This window comes from Bos mutus, chromosome 8 (genome assembly GCF_027580195.1).
Source record: "Bos mutus isolate GX-2022 chromosome 8, NWIPB_WYAK_1.1, whole genome shotgun sequence".
In the NCBI taxonomy this organism is placed as follows: domain Eukaryota; kingdom Metazoa; phylum Chordata; class Mammalia; order Artiodactyla; family Bovidae; genus Bos; species Bos mutus.
The window spans coordinates 59,989,990-60,009,677 of NC_091624.1; the positions used below are offsets into that span (position 1 = coordinate 59,989,990).

At 37.6% G+C, this 19,688-nt stretch overlaps 1 protein-coding gene across 3 annotated transcripts in view; it reads right to left on the reverse strand.

Annotated features, from left to right (window-relative positions):
- Positions 1 to 19,688, reverse strand: part of PCSK5 (proprotein convertase subtilisin/kexin type 5) — a 517,126-nt gene that overhangs the window by 150,030 nt on the left and 347,408 nt on the right. For 2 of the 3 annotated variants that reach the window (XM_070375753.1, XM_070375751.1), the window contains exons 17-20: positions 13,035 to 13,119; positions 9,255 to 9,352; positions 8,092 to 8,221; positions 7,551 to 7,666 (exon numbers count right to left, since the gene is read on the reverse strand). In XM_070375753.1, the coding sequence (XP_070231854.1) occupies positions 7,551 to 7,666; positions 8,092 to 8,221; positions 9,255 to 9,352; positions 13,035 to 13,119 (429 nt within the window). Of the gene's footprint in view, positions 1 to 4,164; positions 4,371 to 7,550; positions 7,667 to 8,091; positions 8,222 to 9,254; positions 9,353 to 13,034; positions 13,120 to 19,688 lie in introns of those variants that run through there. The other variant, XM_005892979.2, reaches the window with a different exon arrangement.

The following is a 19,688-nucleotide window of genomic DNA, read 5'->3' on the forward strand; positions in this document are numbered from 1 at the left end:
TCTACATGAGGGGGATGTTAAATACTTACATACTCAGATGTGCCTATAGTGTTGATCACTTGATGGAGAAATTTTAACTTAGCAGTTACTACAACAGTTACTTTTCCTTCTCTGTGAAGCACTCAGTTTGCAACTTCCTCAAAATGAAGAGTAGACTGCTGTGTGGAAATGAGGAGTCTGATAGAAGAGATGAGTAGCATGATGATGGAGCTCTAATACTGGCTGAAAGGTGAGAGAGTGCTGATCAGTCCAGGGATGGATATTACTGAATAGCAAGGTCTTCCAAGGGTATGGAAATGAAAGGAATGGGCACACTATCCATCTTATGGAAAATGTAAAAATGTTGATTCTTCTTGACTGATCCATCACATCTTGAATTACTGTTTTTTGTAGCAATGGGGTAATTAGTTAAAATCATTAGAACAATCGACTTGCTTCCCTGAACAACTCTTGGGCAGCAGATTTGCTGGTAATGCTCCTCCTGCTTTAGTTTCATCTGCTTAGTTAAGCCTCAGCCATCCTCCAAGATCCAGTACAAGTCTAAACTGCTCTAAGAAACACCTGACTAATCCAATTCAAAAGGATTTCTACCTGTCTGAACTTAACTTACTCATCTGAGATTTAGAAGTCACTCCTTAGGATTAATGGTCTTATTGTTGAATTTTATTTTTATTATTCTGAGTCTGGTTATGCAATCCCAATCAATTTATTTCAAGTCCATATGCCTCAGCTTTCTCATTTATAAACAGAGGATACTACATGTACTTCTGTTCTAGAATTTTTGTGAGACTTAGAAGAGTATATTTATTGGGTTGGCCAAAAAGCTCTTTCAGGTTTTTCTGTACCATCTTAGGGGAAACCTGAATGAACTTTTTGGCCAACCCAATATATCTACACACACACACACTGTATTCCCATATTGTACAGCACATAGTAAATGGTCAATAAAATTAGTTTCTCCCCATCTTCGTAATGGGACTTCATGGCAACAGAAGCTCTTATACCTTTTTGTATCCCCAAATCTTTAAACCTAATCAGAGCTCAATATGTGTGTCACTTCTGTTGATTTCTCATTTCTTTTTTTTTGCAAAAGGCAGGGCATTGAACCTTCAGGGCTAGTGACTATCACAAGCAGGGTTCACAAAGGTCTATGATCCATGGTTGTTTATTTGCTAACTATACAGTTCTACCCTGTAGCATGTACTAGAGACTAGTTTTAGAGTCATCTTCTACCATCCAGGGATACAGCCCCAGGGATATGATACAGCCAGGGATAATGATGCACAGGGTATCAGCCAACCGAATAAGGCCATCTTCTATAATGTCTTTCACACTCCCCACCTCTTTGTGCCCAGCACCATGGTCCCCACCATTTCATACACCCACAGGCAGGTGTGCAGTAGTCCATGCCCTGGGGGAAGCCAGGGAAAGAGCATGTCCAGATGGCTTTCACTGGACATTGTGTCTGTACAATGCAGTAGCAACTGCACCAAGCTTCTGTAGATTTTTTCACAAGCTGCGTACTAAAAATGGGATTCAACAGTCATTCATGACCAAACCTAAACTGTTCCTTTCTTCTACCGCTGTTACAGTCTCCTTTTTTCAGTTCCCACCTCTGTTCACCCTTTCTTCCCAATCTTATGTATATGCTCCATTCACCTCCACCCTTTCTTCCATATTCAGCTTCTGTATGGAAACACAAGTTTCTCATGACCTCACCCTTTCAGAGATGTTTGCACATGGTTATGAACAGATCAAATAAACAGGAACTTAGGTTAATTTAATAGAAAAAATAAAATATGGAATAACATTGATTTTGGCCAGTATCAATTACAACCATTCTACTATATTTTACAAAAAAACAACTGAACATTTTACACATGTACAGTATTTTTCAGTAAAAGTGAATTTGGATTTAACAATGGATCACTAATGAAAAGACAAAAGAAAACAGAAAATAGGACTTCTGGCTCTAGGTTAGAGTATTTGTTAAGTCTCCAAACTTTGTACTATCCATTACATATATCTCATTATGAATATATATATTTATACATAATATATAACATTAACTTAAACTTTGAAAGCATTATGTTCTAGTTAATAATATTCTGTAGATAAACGAGGCAGTAACCACTAGTAGTTAAACCAGTATTTCCACAATGTGCACCTGCATGGTCAGTGAGAAATGGAACACATGTTGGTGGACCCCAATGGTTTTGACTGTCAGATTGATGGTTATTTGTGTAAGAACACAGACATCATTTTTATTTTTCCCTTCATAGTAACTCTGTGCCTCAAATATTATGGGCGGGTTCAGTTAAATGGATTCTTCTGCAGGCAGATCTGGTTTCACCATCTACTTGACCTTGCTTTAGGCTCTCACTTTTGTCCACTTAAGAGACTGCGACTTTAAATGTTAAGACTCTACATGCCAGACCCAGGACTAACTTGCTTTCTTCAGGTCAGAAGGGCCTGCAGTGTTACGAAGAGGAAAAATTACTCAACAAAATCAGTTGATCCCCTAGTTATATATGAATCATTATATGACTTAGTATCACTGCAGTGCTATTAAAAGGGTCATTAGACTTTGTACTCATTATTTACCTTGGGTTAAACGTTAACTTTGATGTCTTGGAATACAAAATTTCAAGTTAGGCCTTTTTATTAGCTTGCTTCTTGGATGGGGACCTTAGTTAGCATCCATTTCCCAGGATAACCTATATCATTCCTCCTCTTATCTTGGAAGTGAGGCTGTCCGAAGCCTAAAGCCTGCAAGATGGCTGGTCACTCTGAAAGCAAATGAGGTCACCAATGGAGCTTTGATATGAAACATGAAGAAACTTGATATTAGTCTCTGCTCTCCTAAATAGAGAAACTCAAGAGTTATAATAAGATCTATCAAGCTTCCTCATTTCTGACCACTGATCCAAAGAGTATTCACATAAGTCAGTCTGCTAGATTCCAGGATGTGTTTGGGGACTCATAGGAAACCAGTGAATATATTTCCAGGAAAACAGATGGTCTCATTGACATTCAGTGGACAGGTGTATCAGCATGGTTATAGAGAGACAGAGGAGTGGGGAAAGAACAGAACCAGGAGGGTACAATCATGCTGCCCATATTCCATTTCCAGTTTTATTTTCTTAAAATGATAAGATGAAAAACACTTCTAATAAGCACCATTGAAAAATGTTACCCCGCCAACTTGGGCACAGGCTTAAATATTATTTAAATAAATTCCATTTCTTAAAAAATACAGGACCTTTTAGAAACTTTTGACTTTAGGAAGAAATTTCCTTCATCATATCGAAAACACTTTCCACTACAACACATGGAATTTCTGATGGCCTTAAAAAAATGCTATGGGGTAATGGCTGAATAGCACCAAGAGCATGTGCAGGGTTTACGAGTGAACACTCTGGATTTGGGGGGAGCTGGATCAGTCTCAGCTATTCTGTGAATCTTTGCATTCTGTCCATCACCAATTTGACTATGCAGAGCAATCCCATTTGACCAGCTGTATGTAAAATAACCGAATCTACCATGGAAAAGCCAGTAGCAGCAAGTCTATCTGATGAAACCAGTGGAGCAGACTTATCAAGTGGGCATAATGCTAAAACCAGCACATAATGCATGAAGTAAATTATGTGTGGAAAGTATCAATGGCCAGCTGTGAAAAACCAAGACAAATGACACTGAACACAACTCTGTGGGATGTTCTTAATGCCCTTAGGTCCAGTTTTCTGCCATTTCCCCCAACAGTGGACTCAGGCATGAAAAATGATGGATGCAAGAGCTTTCTGTTTCATTTTGATCTATGTCTGCTCTTGTGATGTTTTTGAAAGGGATTTTTAGGCATCTCAAAGAGGGAAGCAAGCAAGTAAATGCAAAAGGAAAAAAAAAAAAAACCAAAATGGACCTTCAAAAACAGGGCAGGAAATCAAATCATTACTTTAACGTCAAATTTTGGCATCAGATGCTTTGGTCATACAATACTGTCTCTGTGGTTCTGGCTGTTTAGCACTAAACACCCAGTTATAAAAGGTAGGCTTGTTGTAGGTTTCTTTCTTTTTCCATTTAAGTTCTGACAAAACAGTTCACCATCTCCCTGCACAAATTGGAGCGAGAGAGAAAAAGAGAGCAAGAAAGAGAGAGGTGGCTTGCTTTTTTTTTTTTTTGCTTGTTTTTTTCTTTTTAATAATAATATGGAGTAATCTATAAGTCTACAGGAACAAAGAAATCTAGGATGGCAGCTCAGCCTTGGAATGTACATGTTTTGCAGCACAGTTGTTGAAGAACCTTCCGTTGGCACAGATTGTTCTTTTTCACTAGCATACAGAAGCCTCCTTCCGCCCAGGACTCTTCCGTTGCTTTTCCAGGAATTCAGCAAGAGACGGGGGAGTTGAGGACGAGAGCAGCATGATGGACACACATGGAAGAAGGTTGTGATTGGCCAGAGAGGCAGATTGGGGGGATTGGAAGAGATCACTCGGGAGCAGTCAACAGGAGGAAAATTTGGTCCACCCAAAGTGATTTCAGTCAACAGGATTGTTTTTCAAGAAGCATTGTTTTGCAGTCCAGCGGTAAATGTGATTGGTATCCATTTATGAAAAGGAAAAAAGATTAGAAAAAGAATAAATTAGAAATCAATAATAATACAAGCAAGGATTTTTCTTTCTGGAATTACCTACAGCAGAGCATACACAGTCATTGACACTATATTTCATTGAGTCTAAGACACTGGATTTCACATACACCACTTTTTTAAGTACCGCCAAGAAAAATTCTTATTAAATGGTGACACAATAACCTTTTGTCAATTAGCATATTAGTTTTATGCTTATTAAAATATTTGCATAACATGCTGTTTTTTTTCCTGGGCTTATGTAATAACTCTTCCTTTGAATATTGAGACATAGTTTAACTTTTTGAAGCTATTAGGAAGTGCAATTAAATGCCACATAAGTAGGAGTGATCATGTGCCTCAGTTGACTAGATATATCTGTGACTAAGTCACAGGCGATGACAACTATATCACATCAACCTGTGGATCAAAGCAGTTGTAAGCTGCCACAAATTATAAGTCGCATCTGATTCCAGAGCTATTAAAATATACTAAAAAAGTATGTCTTAGAATCACTGAAATATGACAGTTGGAAGAAAATAATAACACATCCCTAACAGCACATGGTGATTGCCATGTGATTTTAAAAGCGTAGTGAGCTGTCAATGATCTCATTCTTTAACCTACCTGAAAATGGACTCATCACAAATCATGAGTCTTCATTTTCTACTTTTGCCCACAATCCTGACACTCCACTTTTACCAAAGTTCCACTGGCATAAATGATCCCATGCTTACCACGGTTGAGGGAAAGCAGTTAAAGATCATAAACCTTGAAATGCCTGTTACCAAGTACTATGGGTGAACCTCTCAAGTTATAGTGCATCTTTTGGGTCAATGGCTTAAAAATCTTCCTTGGTTTTTCAGTTACTAACTTACAAAAATTCTGATCATATTCAGATAGAGGGGGATCAGCTTTTAACATGAGGGTAAGGATCACTGGCTGATAACTAGAGAGTAATACTTACATGGTATCTGGGGTGCTGTCACTCCCAGTCTTCTTACCTGAGTGTTGTGTGGTATGAATTAGCCCTGGCCATGGAAAGTCTGAATGCAGAGCCTGAGCAGGTCTGCCTGTCCCTGCCAGGTCAATCCATACATTAGAAGAGCTATGAAGACACAAAGTCACTTAGATGCTCTGTGGATATGAGAGCATAAATGATTTCCCTATTGGTGCCATCACGTGCTCAGATATCTTTGTTGTTTGAGATTCCTAATGGAAAGTTATCAGATAACCATATGACGGCAACAGCATTATCCTTTTTATTTTCATAGATGAGGGCAGTGAGGCCCAAAAAACTCCTAACCTGTCCAAGGTCTGGAGTCTAGATAAGAATGATGCGTCTGACTTCTGAATCTGCATTCTCCCGGCCATAGCACTCTTCTGCCTCTTGTGAAATTTCCAGAAGAAGAACCATTCAAAGGAACACAAAGATTAAACCCAGGGAAATGACTTTTATCAGGGAAAACTGTTCCAAATGCATCATTTTTTATTTTCCTATTTCCCTAACAATCCAAGATGTTTAGAACAATGATGGTTCAAACATTTTATTTCTACATTGTTGAGGTGCACATGTGCATAAAGTCTAGGCACAAATTTAAGAGTCCTCTCTGCATGAATTATATCTAGAGTCAAAGCTCACAAGAGACTGGGGTTGGAATAATTTAAATTCATTCATTTTATGGATAGGGAATGGCGGAAGCTAGAAAATGAGAGAACTTGGCATTTGCCAAATTATCAGAGGGAATGGCTGCACATTAAAAACACTTCAGAAGCTTCTAAAGCTATCGGTGCCTTACCCCAAGAGCAATTTAAATGAATATTGGGGGAAGGTGTGGGGTCCTGGCCTTTTGGTTGAGAACTACTGGTGCAATGAAAAGAAAAATGGACCAATATTAGCATTAGAACCAATCTGTAATTGTTTTATCATTAGATAGATGCCTATCTATCACAGCTTAATAAAAGATTCAGATGCCATTTGATTGTTATTTACATATCACAATTACAAACAATCCAAATGAGAGGAGAGTGGCAGTAAACTGTGGCATATCCACAAGATAGACTGCTAAGCTGTTATTAGAAGTGAAGTTTCTGAAGATTTTGTAAAAACACAGAGTAGCATTTATCTATTGCTTAGAGCAGAAAGCAAGGTACAAAACTCTATGTGGTATTTTAAAAATCTAGCAAAAAGTACATATGAGGGAAGATTGGAAAACAATACAATATGTAGCCTTTTCTAGTTAGTGTTTGTATAATTCCAACTATATGTCACTCTGGAAAAATCAAATCTGTGATGACAGTGAAAAAAAAAATTAGTGGTTTCCAGAGGGAGGGAAGAAGGAAGGGATAGGCAGAGCACAGAGGATTTTCAGGGTAGTGAAGGGTGATCTGAATGATATTACAGTGGTGGATACTTGTCTTTGTACATTTGTCCAAACTCATAGAACACCAAAAGTGGACTCTAATGTAAACTGTAGATTTTGGTGACAATGATTTGTCAGTGTTGGCTCATCAACTGTAACAAACATATCACTCTGGTGAGGGATACTGATGGTGAGTATGTGTGTATGTGTGTGTGTATGTATGGTCAGTGTGGTCGGAGGATAAATGGGAATTTTCTTTACTTTCTGCTGAATTTTGCTCTGAACCCAAAGCTCTAAGAAGTTTTCAAGAACAAGGTTTACTAATTAATAAAAATTAACTAGTGCCATCTTCATAAATGGATGCTTTAGTTCTTTTTGCAGTTAAAACAACCAGAAAACTAAACCCATTGAGGGTATAAGTTCAAGGAACACCAACAAGACATCAGCATGTCCTATCTGAGACATGCTTGATAGTTAATATTTTCAAGTGGAAATATATATTAGACCTTAACATGGAAGGATCACATGGTTCTCCGAAGATCAAAATAAGTAGTTGTACTCACCGTCCTTGCAGATGGCCCCCATCTGACACATTCCTAAGTCTAAGAGATACCCACTGGGACAGCTTGTACAGTTCTTGATCCCTGGACCATTGCATGTCAAACAGCTGGCGTCACATCTATGGGGAGAATGTACGATGTATCATCCTTTCACACATCAGGTGAAGGAAAAGATGTGTTTACTGTCAATCTCTTAACATCTTAAATTTAATTCTCCCTTTGAAGATGCCACAAAAATATTTTCTTAAATGAACTGCTTTAATTGACAACATTAAAGAAAACCTAGCAGGTAGACCGATTTTAAAGAGGAGAGAGCATGCACTTGAAACAGAAATACAACTTTAGAGGTTTTAAAGTGCTCCTGAGGCACACACACAAAAATCAGTTGGGTTTAAAGCTGCAGAGTGTAGGTGTCCATAGGTAAATGTTTGCACCTTATTTTTCATTAATAATTGTATGTTTCATATTGTTAATGAAGGCAGTCAAATAAGGAACCCAGTTGCCAAACACTGGAGCTTAAATGGGGGGAGGGGAATCCACTTACTTTTTGCAGGATTTGTATCCATTTTCTGAAGAGTGGTCAAAGTAGTAGCTGATACTACAGCTCTGCACGCATCTCCGCTCCTCCATGAAGTAGCCTCCTGTGCAGTTAATACACCCATCAGCGCCCGCTCCTTAAAAGCAAGACAAATGCAGGAAACAGAAACAAAGCCTCAGAAAAGGTTGCACAGCGGGCTGCTTTTTGCATAATTGGTGAAAATGGCATTAATAGGTGGCAATTTTGAGAACTGTAACATTTGTACTTTTCCTTATGTTCTCTGGGGGAAAAGGCTTCAGTTTTAGATTGAACCCATTTGCCAAAAAACATCAAACCTCTTTTGAAAGCAAAGGAGGTATCACTGGGACGTTTTAAGTTTTCAGTGAGGTTAGGCTGCTGATTACTGACTTTTGAGACCGCATGATGATTGTCAGGAGAGCGCCATACTTCTCCAGCATTTACACTAAAATTATCAAGAGGTTGCCTGCACACATCTTGCATCTACCCTTGGCCTCCTTGGAATGTATCTTCAACACAGAAGTTTGAGTACTACTGTTACATTTAAAATCGAACCCAGATAAGAAAAGACAAATACCTCATGATCTCACGTAAATGTGGAATCTAAAAAAGAAGTCAAACTTATGAAAGCAGAAGTAGAAGAGGAGCTGTCAAGGACCTGGGGTGGGGAAATGAGACCTGGATCCATGGGTGCAGTTTCAGTTATGCAGGATGAATAAGTTCTGGAAATCTAACGTACGCCATGGTAACTATACAATACTATACAATAGTATTGTATAGTATATAGTATTGTATACAGTATATACAATAGTATATTCAATAGTATATACTATATACTATTGTACAGTACTATACAATACTATACTGTATTGTATACTCAAAACTCAACTAAGAGAGTTGATCTTAAGTGTTCTCATCACACACAAACTATGTGAGGTGATGAATATGTTAATTACCTTGTATTATATATATCAAAACATCACACGTACATCTTAAAGTATATAATTTTTGTCAGTTATGCCTCAGTAAAGCTAGAAAAGTAAGTCTAATTAAAAAAATTACCAAGGGGGTGTGCATGACTGATGGATAAAGACAAATGAAAGCCAAACCAGAGCTAGAGGAATAAATAAGAGGAGTGGGGGAGGAGGTACCAGCACAGGTGGCGCAGGAGCGGTGGCAGGGCTGGCAGTCTTGGCCGTTGAAGTACCATCCGTCCTCACAGGTGATGGCACACCGGGACCCCTGCAGGCTGGAAACACAGACGGCTGTGGTCAGGCAAAGAGGTCATGACTCCCCAAGGCCATATGTAACGCATACAGTTTCCCCCAGAGGTCAGTGGATTTGGGAGAACTTCAGAGCAGGAGAAATAGCCCCTGTACCCTCTGTTTTTCTCCTCCCGATGCCTAGAATGCTTCTCTGTGCCTGTAATAAGTCTGTAGCCTATACATGTGCTACAAGTTTGGAGGACATTCCTCTTAAATTATTAGGCTGGCTGACACATTTTTTCTTTACTCAACATTTTATAACCTGGAGGTTTTTAAAAGTATTTTATGAACCAAAACAATCACGTTCCCTAACAATATGCCTACCAATCCCAGATCTGCTAGACCTACTCCACAATAAATGTGGTGGAGTAACTGTTGTTACTGTAAATGTTAAATGTTGTTCTGTTACTGTATATGTTGTAGGAATACGTGGTAAAATGATTACACCTGAAGAGAAGGGTACAACTATCCTGCCCAACCTTCAGCTCAAAATCCCATGAATAGCCTTTTTAAAATTTTAAGTGTTTCTGATTTTAGTTCTTCTCTTGGACCAAAGCAAGAGAATCCTAACATACATTTGCTTCTATTGCTTTATTTATTAATTTTAAACTCTAATGAAATATTTGGCAAAATTATTTACTTATATTGCTGCTTCACCAAACATCTCAACTTTTCTTAGTTACACTATCATTTAGTATTTTTAGGTGTTATCTGTGCTATGTTTTATCTAAATAGCACTCTTAGGCATTACCTAATATGTTGCTAGAATGTCGAATGAGGAATGTGTATTTTTTTCTTCTAATTTTTTAACACCTGTAAGGTTTTTCATAGCCTACAGATTGATGCTTAAAAACAAATGTCTAAAATTTACAGCATTTAATATACAAACACTACTCATGGAATAACTCAGTAGTGAGACTGTTACCATAATCCCATGTCACCCAGTAGACAGTTCTAGAAAATGGGTGTCTAAGCAACAGGGTCAAATGCTTTCTGTGTTCTTATAGAAAATACATTTCTCTACATTGCTGCAATTCACATGTTACTTGACTGTGCTTTGTATATGGATCATACTATTAAAAACTAACATTTAGTTTTCCCTTTATTTTTTATATGTATATAAGTATTTTTATATATTTATTTTTCTCTTTAAAGTAATTTGGAAAGAACAAAACAAAAGTAGATGAAAAAGAATCCCAGACAGTCCTGTTCACATTTTAATTCATATCCTTCTAGTATTTTATGCATAGATATTTTTCTGTTTGCTTAGCCACTATTTAAAAATTTACAGGTCTTTTGAGGCAAAATGGTCAACCCTAGAAGCCCCTAAGAAAAACACAGGGAGCCTCAAGAAGACAGAAAGTGTATTTCATTCATAGATCTTCTCTTCTGGCCAGAGAGGTGTCATTTAAAAAGCCAATAAAAGAAAATCCCTTTCCTTTTGGTAGAGCTGGAAAAAGGGACAGTGCATCACATGAATCTGTTTGTGGGAGGAAATGGGACCTCTGATAAACTTATCAAAGTTGTTGTTTTTTTTAAAGCTGCCTTGTTTTTCTAACAAAGGAAACTGCTTCTGAGGCTGGCACTTGCGCAGCTGGAGACAGAGGGTGCCGTGTGTGAGGAGGGAATGCACTAAGTGGGGCGTGCAGCAGAGCACCACCGGGAGCCCTGGTGCACTCTGCCGCGTCCAGACTCCAGGGGTGGCACGGTAAGCCGACCCGGTCCTGGGTTCATGCTGGGGTGAGCCAGCTGAGTTAGATGTGTGCCGTCCCATATGCTTTAGCACCTGCAGGCTCGAGAGCACTTGAAATGTGGCTAGCGTGGCCAAGGCACAGAATTTAACATTTTATTTTTGTTCATTTCCCTCTCAATCTTACAAATTGGCACTTGATTCAGTTATCAGAAAACTTTTAAATAAGTGCGGAACAACTTGGTTATCTAAAATCTACTTCAACTAAATTTTTATAAAACCTATATACAGATCAAGTATTTCCCCCAAAATTACTATCTTAATTGAGATATGCTTTAAGGGTGAAATACACACCAGATTTCGAAGACTGGGCACTACAAACAAAATATAGAATATCTCATTGATTATCTTTCATATTGTCTTATATTGATTACATGTTGAAATAATATTTTGGATATATTTGGTTAAAGATTTCATTAAAATAAATTTCACCTGTATCTTTTTACTCCTTTTAATGTGGCTACTCAGGTATTTAAAATTAATATATATGGCTCTTATTTCTATTAGAGAACATTTTTTACTCTATAAAATGTTCCCTAAGAAATATAGAAAATAATCTTGATCGTTTATTTTTCATGGGCCAATTCAGTGTCAGATATTGGAATAAGTGCTTTATAGATGTTATCACAATTAATCCTTATCATAATCCACCAATTTTGAGGTTAGTACCACCCTTTTATAGATGAGAAAACTGAAGCTCAGAGGAGTGAATGGACTTGACCAAGATCACACAGCTGATAAATGGCAGAGAAAGATTTAAGCCCACATTTATCTTCCTTTTTAAAAAATTATAACAGTCTGCTCCTTCTCCAAAAAGTAGTAGGATGCTGACTGGACTGATATTTATCAAAACTGAAGTCTTGAGATGAAAGGTACAAAACAAATGGACACTGAATGCATTTATGGGGCAAGAGAGAAAGCCACAAATAATCAATCAAAATAAAAATGATGTTCCCCTATTAATTAATGTAAAGGATTGCCTGCCTAGACTGCCTGAACCCTGATTATTGTGCCTTTGATCAAAAGTGGAAATAGAGGTACTAAGTGAAGTCGCTCAGTTGTGTCTGACTCTTTGCGACCCGGTGGACTGTAGCCTACCAGGCTTCTCCATCCATGGGATTCTCAAGCAAGAATACTGAAGTGGGTTGCCATTGCCTTCTCCAGGGGATCTTCCCAGCCCAGGGATCGAACCCAGGTCTCCTGCATTGCAGGCAGATGCTTTACCCTCTGAGCCATCAGGGAACTCTTAAAAGGGATGGAATGGAGCAGAATTCTAGTTTTATGTAATAAAGCCAGAGTCCAGCCCCTCACTCAGCATGGGATGATCTGACCTTCTTTAAGCATATCAAGAATATCTACTTCACTTTGATTCTCTCAAAGAATCTATCAACTGTCTGGCTTTAGCAATGAGCAAGTCTCATCCATTCAAGGATGACATCCCCTGGTATTAAATCTATGTGCATACCACAGCATAATGGAACCAGCCTGAGGTGCTTAAGATAAGACAATGATTGGCTATATGGAGAGAAATAATAAAGATAAGGGAATAGTTTCGACCATCAGAGGAATGAATCAGGGGGATTAAATATAATTCATTGATGTTACCTACACAGTAATCCTTGACTGATACACTGTCGGTCAAAAAGCCCAAAGAAAGCCTCTCAAATGGCCATTTATTTACTTATAGTTGAGCCATCTTTTCTAAAGAGAATTTTATTTGGCTTATAAACCTTCTGAAGCCAAGGTAGCATCCAATTTTTCACATAAAATGATAGAGATAATGCAAATAGCAATCAAGTGTCTGAATGGGAGTCAAACCAAGGGTGACTTATAAGAGAACTACCTATTTACTTTTTTTCAAATTTATTGAGAAGTCCTTGGGCTATGTTACTTGGTGAAATCTTTCACTCTCTTACCTTAACCCCTCCCTGCATTCTGTACAGTTGTCAGATTCAGTACATGTCTTGCAGTTTTCATTGCATTTCCGGCAAAGACTTTTCTCTGTTAAAAAAAAAAAAAAGGAACAAGGTTATAAAGCAGCTGGTCAGCTGGATTTCATAAAAGCATATGTTCTAATGTTTGCTAATGTATGCTATAGTATACACGGCCCTGAGTAGGAAATTGTAGGAAAAGCCCCAGACTCAACATTTGCTCTCACTTCTCATCAAATCAAATACAGGTAGGAATATAGAGCATTGCGAAATACCTTAGTAATATCTACCAATTTGTAGACAAGAAAGCAACAGCCCACTTAATTCTTAAATAGTTTATTGGTTTTGTCTTCTTCCTATTCTCTTTCCCAAGCAGAGTTTCCTAACTTGCAATTGTGCAAATCTCACTTATAAAGCTGGGGCACATCAGTAGTAAGTACAGAGAGGCAACACTAGCAGCGGAAGAACGGAATGGTAGACCTCATGCTCACAGCTTTAATGACTACTCCGATGAACTACACTGAAAAGGGCAACCTGCTTTTAAGATTGCAAGGTAAGGGCTGATTATTTCTTGCGTTGTTTTATTAAAGTTTATAGAACTGTGGAATCAATATAAATGTTACTATATTTCAGACAACACTTACATTTCTGGAGAACAAAAACATTTGAATGAACAAATACACTGTGAATACTGGCTTTCTTGTTTAATACCGAGCATTGAGGCAGAGGGGTGGGGGGATGGCAAGTACGTTACTGTCCTGTAGTGGAGAATGGTGATGTTATATTAAGTAAGGCCTTTTACCTCAGGTGACATTTTCCTGGAGACTTTGATCCCTTCTCTGAGATGCCGGTAGATCCTAACTTCAGGTATATATAGAACTGAATGAGGCTTTGTCCATAGGCTTCTCTGTCTGCTCTCTAAACGCTGGTGTTCTTCAGGGATCCAGAGAAGCACTGCTTCACCGGATCCCTCTAAGGACCTCCTAGAGGTCTAACTCCTTTCAGAATTCTGAGCTCCTCAGCATGAAATACAAAGTTCTTCACCGTCTATGAGCTCCCCATCTTAGGGTCATCGAGAATGCTGGACATGACATAGGACCTGAAGCCAGAGGACCTAGCGTGGCATTCTGCTCTTAGCATTGCTAGTGGACAAGTTCACAATCTCTGTTCATTTGTTAACTAAATATTACAATGATGACTACCGCTGAGCTGCTCTTGAGGAGTTAATGACCTTATTCAAGGGAACTGTAGATATGTTGGCAGTAATTATTGCTAGTCACATACATATCACTATGCTATATGTAAATGGACTTATTAAAGGAGGAAATTAAAACAAAAGGCAATTGCCTAGAAGGAGAGAGATGCACAGACCACTTGTATCAGTGAGTGAACTGAAAATTGCTCAATCATCTGTGACTCTCTGCAACCCCATGGACTATGCAGTCCATGGAATTCTCTAGGCCAGATACTGGAATGGGTAGCCTTTCCCTTCTTCAGGTTTATCAGTGAAGTAATTGTTTAAATAGCCTTCTTTAATTATCAACCTTCCAGGCTCTGGCAAAAGAACTGATTGTCTCAATTATCATTTTCCTATCCAGTACCACCTAGATTTCTTTTCCAAGGCTCAGTCTTCTTGATAGAATTTTGATTTTTTTCCTCAAGGAATACTACTTTAAAACTTTTTTTAAGTATAGTTGATTTACAATGTTTATTACTGCTGCACACATAGTGATTCAATTATACATTTTATACACATTCTTTTTAAAGTTTCTTTTTCCACTGTGGTTTATCTTAAGATATTCAATATAGTTCTGTGTGCTATTCAGTACGACCTTGTTGTTTATCCATTCTGTGCATAAAAGCTTACATCTACTAACCTCAAACTCTCAGTCTATCTCTTCTCCAGCCCCTTCCTCCTTGGCAACCACCAGTCTGTTCTCTTTGTCCATGATTCTGTTTGTTTCGTAAATAAGTTCATTTGCGTCTTATTTTAGATTCCACATGTAAGTGTTATAATATGGTATTTATCTTTCTCTTTCTGACTTACTTCACTTAGTATGATAATCTTTAGTTGCATTCATGTTGCTACAAATGGCATTATTTCATTTGTTTCTATGGCTGAGAACTGTTCCATTGTGTGTGTGCGCATGTGTGTGTGTGTGTGTTTATACACACCATATCTTCTTTATCCATTCATCTGTCAATGGACATTTAGGTTGTTTCCATGTCTTTGCTGTTGTGAATAGTGCTATTAACATAGGGGTATATGTATCTTTTTGAATTACACTTTTGTCCGGATATATGCCCAGGAGTGGGATTGCTGGATCATATGATAGTTGTATTTTTAGTTTTATAAGGAACCTCTATAATGTTTTCCACAGTGGCTCATCAACTCACATTCCTACCAACAGTGTAGGAGGGTTCTCTTTTCTCCACATCCTCTCCAGCATTTCTTTTGCAAAGTTTTTAATGATGGTTATTCTGACCATTGTGAGGTGTACCTCACTGTAGTTTTGACTTGCATTTCTCTTATAACTAGCCGTGTTGAACATCTTTTCATATGTCTGTTGGCTATCTGTATTTCTTCTTTGGAGAAATGTGTATTTAGGTCTTTTGCCTATTTTTCAGTTGGATTTTTTGTTGTTGTTGTTGAGTTGTACAAACTGTTTGTATATTTTGGAAATTAATCCCTTGTTGGTCAGATCATTTGTAGGTATTTTCTCCCATTCTGTATGTTGTTTTTTCATTTTGTTTATGGTTTCCTTTGCTGTGCAAAAGCTTGTAAATTTGATTAGGTCTTGTTTATTTTTGTTTTTATTTCTATTGTCTTGGGAGCCTAAGGAAACAGTGGTATGATTTATGTCAGAGAATGTTTTGCCTGGGCTCTCTTCTAGGAGCTTTATGGTATTACACCTTATGTTTGAGTCTTCAAGCCGTTTTGAGTTTATTTTTGTGTATGATGTAATGGAGTATTCTAATTTCATTGGTTTACATGTGACTGTCCAACTTTCCCAACACCACTTGCTGAAGAGATTGTTTCATTCCACTGAATATATGTGTTTCCTCTGAAGATTAACTGATGATAGGTGTGTGGGTTTATTTCTGGGATCTCTATTCTGTTCTGTTGATCCATATGTCTGTTTTGGTGGCAATATCATAATGTTTTGATTACTGTAGCTTTGTAGTATTGTCTGAAGTCTGGAGGGTTATACTTCTTGATTTGTTTTTCTTCAGGATTGTTTTGGCAATTCTGGGTCTTTTATGGTTCCATATGAATTTTAGGATTATCTGTTCTAGTTCTGGGCTTCCCTGGTAGCTCAGTTGGTAAAGAATCTATCTGCAGTGCAGGAGACCTAATGTTATGGTAACTTGATTTGTTGTTCAGTAGCTCAGTCATGTCTGACTCTGTGTGACCCCATGGACTGCAGCACACCAGGCTTTCCTGTTCTTCACTATCTCCCAGAGTTTACTCAAATTCATGTCCATTGAGTCGATGATGCCATCCAACCATCTCATCCTTTGTCGCCCCCTTCTCCTTTTGCCCTCAATCTTTCCCAGCATCAGGGTCTTTTCCAATGAGTCAGCTGTTCACATCAGGTGGTCAAAGTATTGGACCTTTGGTAATTTAGGGATCACATTAAACCTATATAGATTGCTTTGGTAAGTATGCCCATTTTAACAATATTAATTATTCCAACCCAAGAGCATGAGGTATCTTTCATTTCTTTGAATCATCTTTGGTTCCCTTTATTAACGTTTTATAGTTCTCAGCAAATAAGTCTTTCACCTCCTTGGTCAGGTTTAATCCTAAGTCTTTTATTTTGGGGGTGCAATTTTAAAAAGTTCTTTTTTTTTACATTCCCTTTCTTATTTCATTGTTGGTATAAAGAAGTGGAACTGATTTCTGTATGTTAATCTTATATCCTGCTACCTTGCTGAATTCATTCATCAGTTCAAGTAGTTTTTGTGTGAAGTCTTTGGGGTTTTATATACATATAGTATCATCATCTGCATATAAGGACAATTTTACTTCTTCCTTTCCAACTTGAATGCCTTTTATTTCTTGTGTGATTGGTGTGACTAGGACTTCCTAGTATGTTGACTAGAAAAGGTAAGAGTAGGCATCCTTGTCTTGTTTCTGAATTTAGCAGGAAGGCGTTCAGCTTTTTAGTATTATATTGGCTGTGGGTTTGTCATTAAGTAGCTTTTATTGTGTTGAGATATGTTCTCTCTGTACCTACTTTGGTAAGGGTTTTTATCATGAATGGATGTTGAATTTTGTGAGATGCTTTTTCTGCATCTATCCAGATGATCATGTGTTTTTTGTCTTTTGCTTATTTGGTGTATCACACTGATTGATTTGCATATGTGGAACCATCCTTGTGAACTTCAGAAGAATCCCACTGGTCGTGGTGTATGATCTTTTTTATGTGTTGTTAGATTCAGTTGCTAATATTTTGTTGAGAATTTTTGCATCTATATTCACCAAAGATACTGGTTTGTAAATTTCTTTTCTGGTGGTATCTTTGTCTGGTTTTGGTATCAAGGTGATAGCTTCAAAGAATGGCTTTGAGAGTGTTCCCTCCTCTTCAGTTTTCTGGAAGAGCTTGAGAAGGATCAGTATAAGTTCCTCTTTGTATGTTTAGTAGAATTCACCTGTAAAGTCATCTGGTTCTAGACTTTTGTTTGTAGAGAGGTATTTTTTTTTTTTACTCCAGTGGTTACTCAATTTTTTAAAATTAATTTTTATTAGAGTATAGTTGCTTTACAATGTAGTGTTAGTTTCTGCTATACAGCAAAGTGAATCAGCTATATGTATGCATATATCCCCTCTTTTTGAATTTCCTTCCCATTTAGGTCACCATTTAGAGCATTGAGTAGAGTTCCCCGTGGTATGCAGTAAGTACTCATTAGTTATCTATTTTATACATAGCAGCATATATATGTTAATCCCAATCTCCTAATTCATCCCACTCCCCTCATCCTTCCATTGGTAGCCATACATTGTTGAGAGTTTTTAAATTAGATTCTATTTCAGTTCTAGTGATTGGTCTTTTCAAATTATCTTTTTAATTCAATTTTAGTAGGATGTTTGTTTCCAGAAATTTGTCCACTTCTTCTGGATTGTCAAATTTGTTGGCATATAAGTGTTTATAGCATTCCCTTATGGTTTTTTGAATTTCTCTATCAGTTGTTATGTTTCCTTTTTCATTTATTTTATTTGGATTATCTCTCTTTTCTTTTTGATGAGCCTGGTCTGAGGTTTGTCAATCCTGTTTATACTTTCAAATAACTAGCTCTTGGTTTTATTGACTTTTTTCTATTTTTTTAAAAAAATCTTTTATTTCTTCTCTGATCTTTATTCCTTCCTTTGCTGACTTTAGATTTTGCTTGTTCTTTTTCTTTTTTTTTAAAAAAATATTATTTTTGGCTGTGCTGGGTCTTTGTTGCTTTGTGTGGGCTTTCTCTAGTTGCAGTAAGTGGATGCTCCTCTTTAGTGTGGTGTGCGGGTTTCTTATTGTGGAGCTTCTCTTGTTGCAGAACATAGACTTAGGCACATGGGATTCAGCAGTAGTTGCAGTACACAGGCTCAGGAGTTGTGGTGCATGGGCCTAGTTGCTCCACGGCCTGTGGAATCCATCCGGCCCAGGAATCGAACCTGTGTCCTCTGCATTGGCAGGGGGACTCCCATCCACAGTGCCTCCAGGGAAGTTCCTATTTTTCTTTTTCTAATTTTATTAAGTGGGAGATAAAAGTGTGTTTATTTGAGATTTTTTTTTAAACAGTAAGGAAGCTTTTTAAAAAAATTATCTTATATTGGAACACAATATTGAAGTTGGTTCATAATGTGTTAGTTTCAGGTATACAACAAAGTGATTCAGTTATACATATACATGTATCTATTCTTTTTCAAGTTCTTTTCCCACTTAGGTTATTACAGAATATTGAGCAGAATTCCCTGTGCTTGTTGGTTATCTATTTTAAAATGGTAGTATGTACAGTCAATCCCAAACTCCCAATCTATCTCTGCCCTTCACCCTTCCCTCTGGTAACCATACATTCATTCTTTAAGTCTGTGAGTCTGTTTATGTTTTGTAAATAAGTTCATTTGTATCATTTCTTCTAGATTCTGCATATAAATGATATCATATGATATTTGTCTTTGTCTTGCTTCACTTAGTATGATAATCCCCAGGTCTATCCATGTTGGTGCAAATCGTATTCTCATTCCTTTAAATGACTGAGGGATATTCCATTGTTTATATGTAGCACATCTTCTTTATCCATTCATCTTTTGATTGACATTTAGGTTTCTTCCATATCTTGATTATTGTAAACAGTATTGTAGTGAACATTGGGGTGGCATGTACTCTCTCAAACCATGTTTTTCTATGAATATATGCACAAGAGTAGGATTGCTGGATCATATGGTAGCTGTATTTTTAGTTTTTAAGGAACCGCCATTCTGTTCTCCATAGAGGCTCTACCAATTTACATTCCCACCAACAATGTAGGAGAGTTCCCTTTTCTCCACACCCTCTGCAGCATTTATTGTCTATAGATTTTTTGATCATGGCCATTCTGACTGGTGTGAGGTGATATGTCTTTGTAGTCTTGATTTGTATTTCTCCAGTAGTG